Genomic DNA, 15,284 nt, shown 5'->3' on the forward strand with positions numbered 1-15,284 from the left:
GGGCGGCCTACAAATGTTAATAAACATTCCAAACAAACAAACATTCCAGCTAACAGTGTGTGGTGGCAGCCAAAAAAGCCAATGCAACACTAAATTGCATTAAAAGAGGGATACAATCAAAATCAAGTGAGGTACTAATACCACTCTATAAAGCTTTAGTAAGACCACACCTAGAATACTGCATCCAGTTTTGGTCACCACACTATAAAAAAAGATGTTGAGACTCTAGAAAGAGTAACAGAGAAGAGCAACCAAAATAATTAGGGGACTGGAGGCTAAAACATACGAAGAACGGTTGCAGGAACTGGGCATAGCAGTGGTAGGTTGCAGGAGGTACGCCCCGGTAAGGGCATACTGATGCCTGCGGGGAGCACCAGGCCTGCGGGGAGCACCCACCCTCTTTACCTTATTTGAGCATACGGCGCCTGCGCAATGCTCCACCAAGCACCTGGAGTGTCGCGGAGCCGTCGCAGGAAGTAAGGATGCATGCGTGTGCTGCGCATGTGCGTGCGCATGCTGTGCACATTCATGTAGTGGACGCCAGGTCCCTTTGCACCCTACCGGTTGCACTGGGATCCGGAACCCACCACTGGGGCATGGCTAGTCTAGTGAAGAGAAGGACCAGGAGAGACATGATAGCAGTGTTCCAATATTTGAGGGGCTGCCCCAGAGGAGGGGGGTCAAGCTATTTTCCAAAGCAAGGCCTTTCCTTAAGGCTGGACAAGGAATAATGGATGGATAGTGGTCAAGGAGAGATTCAACCTAGAAATAAGGAGAAATTTTCTGACAATGACAGCAATCAACCCATGGAACAGAAGTTGCCTTTGGAAGTTGTGGGAGCTTCATCACTGGAGGCTTTCAGGATGAGACCGGACTGCCATCTGTCAGAAATGGTGCAGAGTCTCCTGCTTGGGTGGGTGGGGGGACTAGATATCCTACAAGGTCCCTTCCAACTCTGTTAATCTGTTAGAAGATTAATGAACAAAAGGAGAAGATGGAAGAACAATGATTAACATTTCTCCCGATCTTTGAACTCTTGAATAGAAATGGGAAGAACTGGTTCCAAATCTGGAAGTGGTTAAGGAAAGAAAGATGGGCTTATTCAAGAATAAAAGGAAAGGATTTCTTTAAAAAATTATACGGCTTCCAAGGAAGAAATAGATTGGAAAAATAGCTGTCTAGATAAGGAATACTTTCAAACTTGACAGTGAAAGGTTGTATCCAAATTTTAAATACTGTACATGCATAAAAATATTACAAGCTCATAAAAATATCAGTTAAGGATACAAAGGGTTTGAATGAGAAGATAAATGTATATACTATATGTATTGCATTTTTCCAACAGAAAATACAAAGATCAGCTACTAATTTCAGAAAAATATATTAAGTAGTTCCGATGAGTATGGGAGTTGTCCTTTAATTGTAAACTCAATTTCCTACAGACATCATCCTTAAATTACAAAAGAAAGACTTGGTTAAAAATTATAAACAACTTAGAAGCTAGTTGAACAATGGAATCCATTGCCTAGGGCAGGCATGTCCAAAGTCCGGCCCGTGGGCCAATTGCGGCCCGTTTTCAAATTTCGAGCGGCCCACCACAGCCTCTTCTCCCCACTGGAGTTATTTCTTTAGTCTTTCATAAAATAGTTCATTTGCATTTAATGTTAATGGTTCAAAGAATGTGAGGCTGAATGGTCGGCCCCACACATTTTCACGTTACCAAATCTGGCCCTCCTTGTTGTTGTTTTTTTGTTTTTTTGTTTTTTGTTTTATTAGACATTTATAGGCCGCCCTTTTCCCTGAGGGGACTCAGGGTGGCTTACAATCAAAAAGGAAAGGGAGTGTAGGACAATACAAAAAGAAGTGTGCACAAAAGTAAATTAAACAGTAAAACTCAACATTCACTCAGCATTCGGGAGGGGAAAAAATAAACTTATCCCCAGGCCTGACGGGCTAGCCAGTTCTTGAGGGCTGTGCGGAAGGCCTGGACGGTGGTGAGGGTACGAATCTCCACGGGGAGATTGTTCCATAGTGTCGGAGCCGCAACAGAGAAGGCTCTCCTCCGAGTAGTCGCCAGTCGGCACTGACTGGCGGATGGAATACGGAGGAGGCCAACTCTATGCGATCTGATGGGATGCAGGGAGGTAATTGGCAGAAGGCGGTCTCTCAAATAGCCAGATCCACTACCATGGAGCGCTTTATAGGTGGTGAGTAGGACCTTGAAGTGCACCCGGAGATCGACAGGTAGCCAGTGCAGCTCACGGAGGATCGGTGTTATGTGGGCGAACCGTGGTGCGCCCACGATCACTCGCGCGGCCGCATTCTGGACTAGCTGAAGTCTCCGGATGCTCTTCAAGGGCAGCCCCATGTAGAGCACATTACAGTATTCCTTGCAAGGAGATCCTTGCAAAAAATTTGGACACCCCTGGCCTAGGGTCAGTGATGGGATCCTGCCGGTTTAACAACCGGTTCGGTGACTGTGTGTTTCACTGCACGTGCATGCAGAATTTTACCAAAACTTACCTTCCACGTTACTTCTGGGGTAGTAATACAGCTGAGGCGTGGCAATCTGCTCTGCCGCGCTAATCATCTGAGAGGATACAGATGAGTAAAGCGCAAGGGCGGGTGGGCCAATCTGTTCGTTTAAGCGAACCGGTTCGCTCTCTCAGCTGATCGTCAGAACTGGTCTAAACTGGCTGAATCCCACCAGAGTGCTCCTGGGGGTTGGGGAGAGCAGAAATGAGCAAAAGGGGGGCCATTTTTTGCTTGTTTTTGCCCCCCCCCAGCCCCCAGGAGCACTCTATAAGCTTCCTAAAGGCTATGCGTGCCTTTTTTTTTTTGACAAAAAACAAAAAAAAAAGAAGGTGTTCAGTGAAACTCTTTTTAAATACAACTTTCAGTTCCGTTGAGAATGGAGAGAGGTTTCCAAACTCTCGTAAACTAATTTGGTTGAGTGTTGTCTTCCTCAGTCTGATGACTTCCAGATATATTGGTCTAGATGAGGGAAGTTGAAAACAATATATCTCAGCACACAGTTTTGGGAAGGTTTCGATGAAATGTATGAAAGAAAGACAATCAGACTAAGAGGAGACTAACTGGATTTTTTTAAATCACACATGTATTTCAGCCAATCAAACTTGGAGATCATCTGAACAGCATTCTCCTTGGTATGTGTGAAGATGTTGTTTATGCTCGAGTGTCTGTGCGGACCGTTCTCGATGCCTGCAGTGCTCACATACGGAACAGCAACTGTGCGCCTTCTTTCTCATATGTAAAACAGTTAGTCAAACTGGTTCTGGGGAGTTTGCCTGGGGTAAGTGTTTACATTTCCTTCTGTCTCCTGGATGGAGTTATTGAAAAGTTTGCCTTTCATTCTAAGGATGCTTGACAAAGGGACTTAAATTAGTAAGCCATTAAATTATTGTACAGACAGTGAAAACACTGCCACTTAACTTTGCAACCCTTTTCAAGAGCCAAGGCAAATAATTCCAACTAATAGGAGCTAGTCCTGTCAACATTCTGATCAAGTTCCCCCTTTATTTATGTTAAGGAATCTGTCACATCCCGTTAGTAGCTCTCACCACTTTAATTTCTCTCAGCTGCCTCTTGAATTTTGCCGCTATTATCTTTTTCCTTTTCCTTCTAATTATACGTTCTGCAAAGATGTGAGACTCTGGGAAAGAACTTGGCAGAAGCTGCGATTAGAGCCCCACCTTTCAGATAAGGATTGTTCTTACAAGTTTTGGCTATGAGTCACTGCTGTTCTGGACAACTGGTTTCTCACACCTTCACAAATCATTCTTCCCTGGAAGTTCACCTGCTCATTTTGGTTAACTGAATGTGTGGTTGAAGGAATGTCCCCAAGAATAACATTTTTCTATTAAGTTGTTTGTAGGAGAACGACAGGCAGAGCTTGGGGGTGGCGTTAAGAGAGGAATCAGCCTAGAGCCGTGATGGTGAACCTATGGCACACGTGCTGGAAGTGGCACACAGAGCCATCTCTCCAGGCACGTGAGCCATTGCTCTTCCGGGTTCCAGCGCACTGGCCAGCCGGTGTTCACTCATGCGGGAGTGCCAGAAACTGGAAGAGCAACTGCCTGATACACATGCACGCCCTGGGAAGATGATCTGGCCGGTGCGCATGTGCGTTCCGGAAACCAGAAGATCATCTTCCCAGCACGTGCATGCTCAACGGACAGCTGCTCTTCTGGTTTCTGGCACACACGTGCGAATGCGTGTTCCCGTTTCGGCACTCAGTGCCAAAAAGGTTCACCAACACTGGCTTAGAGTCATTATATTTCCACAAGTGGTCTAAATCCAGTCTCCCTTGAATTCAGATTACAATAGAGTTGGAAGGGACCTTGTAGGTCATCTAGTCCAAACCCCCGGCTAAACAGACCTTACGCCATTTCTGACATTCCATTAACTCGTATCTAGCGCCAATTTAGTACTGACATTGGTTGATGAGATTCTTGTATTTCCCGAAATAAGTCAGCTTAATCAGAGTTTATTGTATGGTCCTGATTCTTTTCGCCTGACATTAATAAAGCAAATCGCACTTGTATGTTCCCCTTCTTGATTTAATTTGTTATATTAGACTTATGGCAGTATGCAATATAAAAACATAATAAAAAGACACATAATGTATTTACATAAATTTGTTCTGATCTAGGCTTCCTGAGACAGTAAAAAGCACATGCTTAGTCCCAAAAAAACCTCTTTTTATTTAAATGGCTGTAAATTATATTCATTTACAGCCCGTAATGAGTCACAAATACCGTAGTTTGTATCGAATAGAAGTCTGCTAAAGCTTTTAGGAATAAAGCTGATAAGCACCCATCTTTATCTCCCTTGAAATGTTGCTAGAGACCTAATTGGCAATTAGCTTTGCAAGGCCACATGGAGCACAGAGTCAAAACAGAGCTTCATAATTTAAACTGACCAGAACAAACAAAGTTGCTTCCTGCAAAAGCTCATGTGCCTTTGCTCCTCCTTTATGTCTTATGGGAGGGGCCAATCATCCCCAAGTCTTACTCCCAAGTTGCCCCTTTTGTCTTAACTGTTCTTGCCTTCTGGCAGCTCTGCGCATGCACACACTGGGAACAGGCTCACACTGTTCTTCTGCCTCGTTGATGTCAGACTCCGGAGGCTCCGGAGGCAGCAAATAACTAGAAGATGGCCTTGGTGCCCTCTCTGCAGAGCCCTTGTCAGAGCCTTCCCCAGACTCCAGGACTGGCCCATGTTCCTCCCCAACCTCCTCACTGTCCGACTCTGTTGCCAGCTCCGCAGGCCGCCAGCAGACCCCAACAAAATTAAGCAAAAACCACAACATAATGTCTAATACTAATAAAATAGCTAACATAATCCCATTCCAGATGGTGCACAATCTCCCCATGACCATCCAGAAGAACGTAGTTTTTTACTATATTCTGGAGGGTCCATCCCAAGGACATCAAACTAGCTTCTACAGCAGGGGTTTCAAACTCAAGGCCCATGGGGTGTTTAGATCAGGACCACCCTGGAAACAGCGAAGGACCGGCCCACGGTGCCTCTGCCAGTGAAAACGGAGCTCCGGAGGGCCGCATGTGGCCCTCCAGAGCTCCATGTTCATTAGCAGAGGGTTGCAGGAGGCCATTGCTGCCAAAAACGGAGCTTGGGAGCCCATTTTCGCTAGCAGAGCACTCAGGCCACTACAGGCATCCCCAATACAAGTGACATTGAGCTGGCCACGTTCATTCTGGCCAGGTCCACCTGTTCCCCCCCACCCCAAGGTCAAACACAACCCTGATGCAGCCCTCAATGAAATCGAGTTTGACACTCTTGTTCTGGAGGGTGACTGTTCCAGATTTTAGATGGAAAAGTGGCACCTTGTGTAGCACAAATAGCTTTTACCTGGAGCATCTTTTCAGATAGCTAGGCTTTGATAGGAGAAGGCAGTCCTTTAGGTGCTAGTGCTTAATAAGTCAAAAGCAGCACTTTGAGTTATACCCAGAAACACTTTCCAGAATGTCTGTTGACATAACTAATTGATTCTCACAAGCCTGTTAATTGCTGCATAACACTTTCCCTAGATTTATATCTGCAAAAGTCACTGAAGATAAGTATCATGTCTTTCAGTTGAGCTGGAAACATGTATCTAATATGATCAGATAACTATATACATTACTTTCTGTTTGTTTAATTAGAAAATTAAATTAATTTTAATTTAATGTCTAATTTAATGTAATTTAGAAACTTACACCTTCCAAACTGCAGTCATAGCTCTGTCTTTGTAACAGGAATGTTACATTCCTTGTTACATGGTACACAGAAGTGTGTCACACTGAAACTTGACAAAAGTTGGTGTCCTTCCAGTTTGCAGTTACCCTTCTGTTTGTTTCCTCAGTAGCAGATCGTATTTTTTGTTGCTCGATAATTCATTTTAATTTAGACTCTTATTTTAATTTATTTTTGTATTCTATTTTAAACTCAATTCAAAGTAGAAAGGCAGGGAGTGATTAAATAAATGAACAATAAACAAAAGGGATTAGCACCAAAGGGTATTCTTTGTCAGTTTGTTCACTTTTTTAGATTTTTATATTTCTTCCAAAGACTCAGGACAGCTTTCTTGGTGGTCTCCATTTTATCCACAGTCCTTCAGTCAGAACTGAAGAAGCTTCTAGAATAAGTAGCAAAATGTCTTCAAGGAAAAACAGAGCCCAGTTGCCTTTTGAAAAAGCACATTTGGGATGTAATTTAGGAAGGAGTACAAAAGGAAGGCAGACTGTGGCTAAATTCACTTATGCTAAACTACAAACCAGCTCACTGTGGTTAAAGTAAACCATAGGTCAGGAAAAATCCTGCTGTTGCACAAGCCATGATTCCATGGTTACTGAAGTGCACAAATCATATATCTGTAGGATAACGAAGGATAGTTTTATTAGGCTACCTGAGTTTTAACCGTTTTAAGTTTCTACTTTCAGTGGAGGGAAGAGGGTTTGTCTATTGCAGGGGTGTCAAACTCAAGGTCCGTGAGTTGGATCCGGCCCATGGGGTGTTTAGATCTGGCTCGCGGGGCCGCCCTTGAAACAACAAAGGACTGGTTGTGCTAGTGAAAACAGCAGTGCCTCTGCCAGTGAAAATGGAGTGTGGCCCTCCCGAGCTCCGATTTCGGCTGCGATAGCCTCCTGCAGCCCTCTGCCAGCGAAAACAGAGTTTTGGCCGAGCTCTGTTTTCACTGGCAGAGCACTCAGGCCACCACAGGCTCCCCCAACACAAGTGACATTGAGCTGGCCATGCCCTCCTTGGTCACACATCCCTCCCCAAGGTCAAACACGACCCTGATGCGACCCTCAATGAAATTGAGTTTGACATCCCTGGTCTATTGAGTTTATGCTAGTCTGTCTTTTTCAGCTGTTAATGTTCTTCCTTTTTTGTTGCAATAGATAGACCAGCTTTCTTGCGTAGGGGAGAAAAAGCTTCACACAGACAGGAGCCAGGCCATTCGAGAGAGGCTGAGAGGAAAACGACTTCCCACAGGTAAAGGTTTATTTACAAAAGAAGGAAACATTAATGGAGTGGAAATATGGCTGTTATTTAATCTTCCACCTCCCAGATTAATCCCATTAAAATAGCAGAGCTCCTCCTTACGATATAACCAGCATCCTAATAAATGGTCTGATGATACGGTAACAATCTGAGCATACAGGAGGTAGGGGCCATGAGTTGGGAAAAACTGGCTATAAAGCATGTTTATTGTTTTTCAGGGAGATAACTTGGGGAAAAAAATAGATGAGATATTTTTCTGATATATATTTTGTTAAGATAAAAAGGCCTCTGGGAAAAATGAGATAACCTTTTTCACAGTTAAAAAGGCAAAGGATTCCCCTACCAGTCCACCCATGTCTAATTCTAGGGGGGCAATTAATTAATAGGAAGAAATAATGAACGTAGAAAGTAGGTAGAAAATTCTAGGGCTTTTTCAATTCTACTCTATTGCAATATAGGATGTTCCATTCTTACTCATTTGGAGCCACTTGAGATGGGTGGTATAGAAATGCTTTAGTGTAGCTTCATGGAGATCCATTATTATTTTTTGCCTAAAACAGCTGTTGTGTTCATTTTTAATGTGGCAAAACCAATTTATTAAGAATATAGCTTTTGCTTTTTTCTTGAATTTTTAGTGGTGTTTTCTTTTACAGGCTAACTTAAGATCCACACTGTCATATAGCTTCTACTACCCAAATCCTTAATAGCCTTTTGATAATGTTTTATTTTTATCTTCAGATGTCCCAACCTCAAAATATTGAGAATATTTTTTAACCCTATGACTTATCCTGAATTTTGTAGTAATATGAATCCTCACCCTAATGCTACATAAAAAGCACATCAAACAAATTGCTTACTTACACATACCACCTTTTCCTTCATATGTTATATATTAATTTGGATCTATCTATCTGTCATCCATTCATCCATCCATTTATCTAATTTATCTAGAATATTAATATAATAAGCTTTTAAGATAAATTAAAATGGCATATCCTACATCAGTATTTCTCAAACTTGCAATTCTTAAGAAATGTGGAGTTCAACTTCCAATATTCCCCAGCCAGCATATTTTTTCTGAAGAAAATTAAAATATAATCAATACAAACAATTTCATGAGCTGAAAGTGAAATGCGCTGAAACATTAGCAGAGAAAAACTTGATAACGTCCATTAACTTCATTGTGATAGTCAAATTAATATGAGAATTTTTCTATCATTGGTTGTTGCTAACATGTACTGTAATTTATTAAGTGTTAGATAACAGCCTCCCTGTTGATGGGTTTCCCTGCTGACACTTTGTCAATAAAGCTATATTTATCTCTTGGGCAAAATTGCATTTTGTCCTTCTAATGTATCCTTTGACTCTTTCCTATTTGGGGCAATATGAACATTAGCAGTTTCTATTTCTCTGAAACACTGCTTGTTATGAAGAAGCCATCAGAATGAGATTAGGAATGCCAGGTACAATGTGGTACTGCTTGACTAAATTCAAATGTTGTGAGCTGGTCCATTTAAGTACTTTGTGGAGAACTTTGATACTTTAATGTTGACACGTGAAAAGATCAAGAAGCAAAACAAAGAAAGTTGAGTTGGCCCCACAGGTTGTTGTCAGGAAGGAAGGAAGGATGGACGGAAGGAAGGAGCATTTTGTAAAAAAAAACTGTGTTCTTCATGATAAAAAACATAATTAAAAATGTCATAGTTAAAGAGAATATTATTTTAGATGCTACAGTTGAACAGAAGTAATGTAATTTCTTTTGTTTATTTTCATTGTTTTGATATTCAGCTGATTAGAACCTAAACTAATTAAAAAAATCTGCTTCCTTTAAGAGGAGTGTATATCCAATCCAATTCTAGAATACATAAACAATTAGGAAGGGTCCAACTATAGCCATATCCAAGAGAGATTCTTCTCATTCTCATTACAGGAAGAATGACTGATGTAGCACCTGATTACCCGGCCCCATTTTCTCGGCAAATCCTGCTTAACAAAGGACTTAGTAAGTCATTTGAGTTCTTGTCAACCAGCAACTCACGTGGTGAAAAGGAATTTTCTCAAAATATTGCCTCTGATTACAATTCTGGCCATGAAGACAGTACAGATAGTTGCTGTCCTTACCGATTCAGAGTGTCCAACCTGGAGAAGAAAGCCAACGGTGATCCCAAACGCAAAGTATGGGCTTCTTCCTCTGATTTGTTGTGCGCAACTCACCAAGTCACAGAGAGGGACTATGTTGCAGATTCTCACAAGCACCATCATCAAGGCGGAACCATTTCAGGGCGGACTTCAGGAGCTCCCATAAACAAAGAAGGCAGATATTCTGATGGGAGCATAGCCCTTGATATATTTGGCCCTCAAAAGCTTGACCAAGTGCTTCATGTATCAGAGACGTCAACATCGGCGGCCTTATTATGTGCCTTTGACAGGATCAAAGAGAAGCAGAAGAAATTACAGTTGCTGAGAGAAGCCATGAACGTAGAAGGTCAGTAGATGTTTCTGCATATTATGTTTGACATGTGACATCTTCACATTGTCAAAATAATAAATATTTGTGTGTGAGAAACATTTCCTATTTTGCAAATTTGGTACTGAACTAGTAAAGGTTTCCCCTATCCAGTTGTTTCTGGGCTGGTGCTCATGTCTATTTCTTAGCCAAGAGAGGCAATGTTGTCTAAAGACACTACCATGACCATGTGGCCAGCATGATCTTCCCACCAAAGTTTATGATGCTCACACCAAAGTGGTACCTATTTACCTATTCACATTTGCATGCTTTTGAACTACCATATTTTTCAGAGTATAAGATGCACACATTTCCCTCAGAAAAGAGGCTGAAAATCTGGGTGCATCTTATATACTGAATACAACATTTTTGGCCTCCCGAAACTCCTCCCCCTTCACCAAAATGGCCATGCATAGCCTTTAGGAGGCTTTCAGAGTGCTCCTGGGGGTTGGGGAGGGCAGAAATGAGTGAAAAATGGGCCATTTTTTGCTCAATTTTACACCCCCAGCCCCCAGGAGCACTCTATAAGCCTCCTAAAGGCTATGCATGCCGGGGGGTTTTGGAAAAAAATAACAGGCCGTTTTTGGGAGGCCTGCAGAGTGCAATTTTTTTTAAAAATTTGCCTCTTCAAAATCTTGGTGCGTCTTCTACTCCAAAAAATACAGTAGGTGGGCAAGAACTAAGGCAAATAATGGAAGCTCATTCAATTTTACATAACTCAGGACTCAAACCTGTTAGCTTTCGAGTTGAGAATCTAAGTGTCTTTAACCATTGAGCCATTGTACCCACTTAGTGGAAGGTACCTAAAAAAACAAAAACAGTTTATAGGTTTCCAGATTGCAGTTCCTCTTGGACAAACTAGGAAGACCTATGATTCGGGGTGGTGGGATTTCAATTTCCCACATCTGAATTAAATGTTGCAGACATCTTAAGTTAAATGTGCTTACGTTTAGATACAATCTAGTTGAAAGACCATTTGCAAATATTGTGTTCAATGCCTTGAATTCAACTTGGGGGGTAGTGTGTGCAGAATCTTGGCTAGCATGAACAAATGTTTATTTCTTGACATTGCCACTAGAATCTCAGTTACGACTTCATCTAAACTCAAATGCAGCAAACAACAGTTTTCCCCAGCTGATAATTCAACCCAGCTGATAATTCAAATGAAGAATAGTTTTCCAAGAACACAAGAAACTCAAATAAATAGGTATATTGTAGAATATATGTGAAACTGTCAGAAAAGCAAGTACTGTATATCAAATGCAAGCTCTGTTTATAATAAAATTAATACTCAAAATTTTTGTGCCCAAATAACAGAAAAGCCTAAAAATGTTATTTTTGGAGTAGGAGGCCTTGTTTCCAGCCACCTCCCTTTTTGTTAACAGGCAGATTTTGGCATTAGGCTATTTACTTTTTACCATGAGCCACGGTGGCACAATGGTTAGAGTGCAGTACTGCAGGCTACTTCTGCTGATTGCCAGCTGCCTGCAATTTGGCAGTTCAAATCTCACCAGGCTCAAGGTTGACTCAGCCTTCCATCCTTCCTGGGTGGGTAAAATGAGGACCCAGATTGTTGAGGGCAATAGGCTTTCTCCTTCCAAATGTGATAATAATAATAATGACTTACTTAAGTTTTGGTAAGTTCTTTTGGAGTTGTTTATTTTGAGATTGTCCATTCTGTCTATTTCTCTGTGCCCATCATTCTCTTGTGCCTTGCTGTTTATGGAGACTTGATAATCAGTTCACAATCTAGTTTGGGATAACATTAGTATGCTAAGCTTAAGAATTGCTCTGTGTGTTTATATGTACACACAAACACACACACCCCAGAGGTGGTATTCAGCAGGTTCTGACCAGTTCTGGAGAACCAGTAGCAGAAATTTTGAGTAGTTTGGAGAACCAGTAAATATCACCTCTGACTGGCCCTGCCCACATCTATTCTCTGCCTTCCGAGTCCCAGCTAATTGGGAGGGAATGGGGATTTTGCAGGAACCTTCCCCTGGAGTGGGGAGGGAATGGAGATTTTAAAGTATCCTTTCCCTGCCACGCCCACCAAGCCACGCCCACAGAATCGGTAGTAAAAAAAATTGAATCCCACCACTGACACACAGATCCCATTCATGCAGTGCTAGGACTGTATTTCCTAGATCGACTTACTTGTTCTGTAAAGACATCCGCACTAGCTTTATGTAATAATTATATAATTGGTAACAATTACATTCTGGAAATATGCTTGATCAAGGGTGTGAAAATGTGTCCAGTTACACACTTACAAACCTCTTTTAGAGCTTTCATACAATTGTTAAGGAGCACTACTTGGGAATATGGTGGAGAAAGAATAAAGGTAAAAGTAAAGATTTCCCGTGTTCAGCTATGTCTGACTCCGAGAGGCTCATTTTGGTTTCTTAGCTTGAGGGAGCTAGCATTGTCTGAAAATGCTTCCATAGTCATGTGGCCAACACGGAATGCTGTTATTTTCCCACTGAAGTGGTACCTATTTATCTACTCTCATTTGCATACTTTCGACTGCTAGGTTGATTGAATGATATAAGAATCTGGATACGAGTCAAATTAGCCACTTAGCAAACCGAAAAGCAACTCGTTAAAACCAGAAATCAAAATGTAATCATTATCCTGTTTTATAATACTTCTGTTCTATACAGTTTTCATTTGCGATTGGCTCTCTAAGGTAGATAGCTACCTCAGAATCTAAAATCAGCCCAGAGAGATTCAGAATTATGAGTTTAAGTTAATCATGTTTTCACTGATTAACAACCTCAATGTCTTCAATGACTTTCCCCCATAATTCTATGCTTATCTGCAACCACATGCCTGTCAGGTTGACCATCCCATGTTCTGATAAATGAATACATAAATAATGTGGTCTTGTTTCCATTGTCTACCCTTGTTCAGGGGTCATAGATAGAGCTTGATGTTCCCAGAGTTAAGCCAATCTCGTAACATCACCATCTTCTTTGTATCGCGAGAATAATTTGGGACACTTGTATGTTAGATCCAGGATTTAGCTAAACAGGATGCTGAAATTGTTATTACTGTGCTAATTACCTCTTCCCAATCTTTCATGCGAGCTTCACAATGCCGAATTACATCTGTAATTGCTGTCTTTCTATATGAAAATAATGCATGGTTAAACTTATAATATTATAATAATCACTACTCTGCAACTGGGAATTAAAAAAAAAACAAATATTACTATTTCAGCTAGGCTTCCCTCATCTTCACCAATAATTTAAATGCTTTAATTCTGTTCTATTTTAGAAGAGAAATTCTTGCTTTCACAACATGTTTGTGGTTTTTTTTTTTTTTTTTTGCATGAGCAAACTTGACACTATATATTGCTTACCAAGCCACATTTTTCTCATTAAATCCAGTGGTTATTAGATCTGATTTAATGTGGTTTGGGCAGCTGTAAAACTTTAGACTTGGAATGTAGTATCTGGCTTACTGAACAAGCTAGCAAGATTGGGGGTTGTTGCTTCATTTGTTTGGGAAGGATTTGGTTTGAGAGAAAAGAAGCGGAGGTGGTGTTCAGCAGGTTCCGACCGCTTCTGGAGAACCGGTAGCGGAAATTTTGAATAGTTCAGAGAACGGGTAAATACCACTTCTGACTGGCTCCACCCCCATCTATTCTCTGCCTTCCAAGTCCCAGCTGATCTGGAGGGAATGGAGATTTTACAGTATCCTTCCCCTGGAATGGGGAGAGAATGGAGATTTTACAGTATCCTTCCCCTGGAATGGGGAGAGAATGGAGATTTTACAGTATCCTTCCCCTGCCATGCCCACCAACCCATGCCAGGTCCACCAAGCCACGCCCACAGAACCGATAGTAAAACATTGTGAATCCCATCACTGAAATGACATTGTTTTCTTGGTCAACCTCTCATAGTTCCATGTCGCAGAAATTTTATATGATTTTGGCTTCATTATAATATGACATTTATCATTAGAATGGATTTTTATAATATTTTAATTAACTTTATAACATTTAAAAATAACATCATTACTATGCTTTTATGAACACATTTTTCTTCTTCTGCTATGTAAAAAAAACCCAAATGATTTAAAGCTTCATTAAACTACTAGCTCTATTTATCTTCACTAGGAAATATATCCAAATTACAGCCAAAAGGAACCATTCTTCACATTTGTTAAACCTGGATTGTAAACTGGGGATCCAGATGGATTTGAAATGAGATTTTGCAATTAATTACAAGAATCCCTCCCATAGGAAAATGCTTTTGTTTTGAATTCTTAAAAGTAACGTAACAAGATAAGATTTTACAAATTGGACATTGAAGAGAAGTAGAAGTAAACTAAAGGCCATAATTAAACAACACTTACATTTGGACATATTGAAGGATATTTTTGAATAAAGGACCCAGAAGTTTATTTTAAAGGGCTTACCTCTCTAGATAGCCTGTGTTTAAAAGATGTTATAGAATAGGGATGAGTATTACCTTACAAGATTGAAATTGAATTTAAAAATGACTGGCTAGAAGAGTGACATACAAAACAAACTGAATAGAATAGAAGATAATTTCTGGATAAACCCTGGATAATTTTCATATTCAGACTTTGTATATGATTTACAACAGAGGTTTGTTAAAACTTTGAGAAATTTTGTGTGAAGAGACAACAGAAAAATTGAAAAAAATTCTAGGGCATTATTTGAAGGGAGTAAAAATCAAAAGTGTTAGAAGTAAAAAGAAGGAATATAAAGTTGGTTTATTTGAAATATATAATTTGTTACCTCTGGTAACCAGAGGTGGGTTCCTACCAGTTTGCACCTATTCGGTAGAACCGGTTCATCAAATCCACCGAACCAGTTAGAAGAGGTTCCACCAGTAGACCCGGAAAGCAGGCCACACCTACAGAAGAGGTTCCAAAAAAATTTGAAACCCGCCACTGCTGGTAACCCTTAATGTACTTTTGCTGATACCAGGATTGAAATGATAAGGTTTTTAGAGTTTGTTTATAGATAAGAGATGGAATATGGAAAGAATAAATAATTTGCTGTATTTTAAGAGAAATTTATAACTCATTAAAATTGTTTCTACTTGTTTCAATGAAGGCAAAAAATAATTTATTATTTTTCTTCAGTATGTTTTTTCTATTTTTTGCACATCCTACATTTTTCTTTTTCTTCCTTTTCAGTTTATATTTATTTTTAATTGTTTCAATTGTAATTAAACAATAAAATTACTGTAAATAGAAAGCAAGGGAAGGGATA

General features: G+C 40.5%; 1 protein-coding gene across 3 annotated transcripts in view; it reads left to right on the top strand.

Moving 5' to 3' along the window:
- Nucleotides 1-15,284, top strand: part of PTPN13 (protein tyrosine phosphatase non-receptor type 13) — a 181,211-nt gene that overhangs the window by 73,927 nt on the left and 92,000 nt on the right. For all 3 annotated transcript variants that reach the window (XM_087724069.1, XM_087724070.1, XM_087724071.1), the window contains exons 5-7: nt 3,128-3,313; nt 7,425-7,518; nt 9,458-10,012. In XM_087724069.1, the coding sequence (XP_087580195.1) occupies nt 3,128-3,313; nt 7,425-7,518; nt 9,458-10,012 (835 nt within the window). The remainder of the gene's footprint in view (nt 1-3,127; nt 3,314-7,424; nt 7,519-9,457; nt 10,013-15,284) is intronic.

Source organism: Thamnophis sirtalis, unplaced genomic scaffold (assembly GCF_051295495.1).
Source record: "Thamnophis sirtalis isolate CommonGarterSnake01/CBP01778 unplaced genomic scaffold, rThaSir2_p1.2 scaffold_10, whole genome shotgun sequence".
In the NCBI taxonomy this organism is placed as follows: domain Eukaryota; kingdom Metazoa; phylum Chordata; class Lepidosauria; order Squamata; family Natricidae; genus Thamnophis; species Thamnophis sirtalis.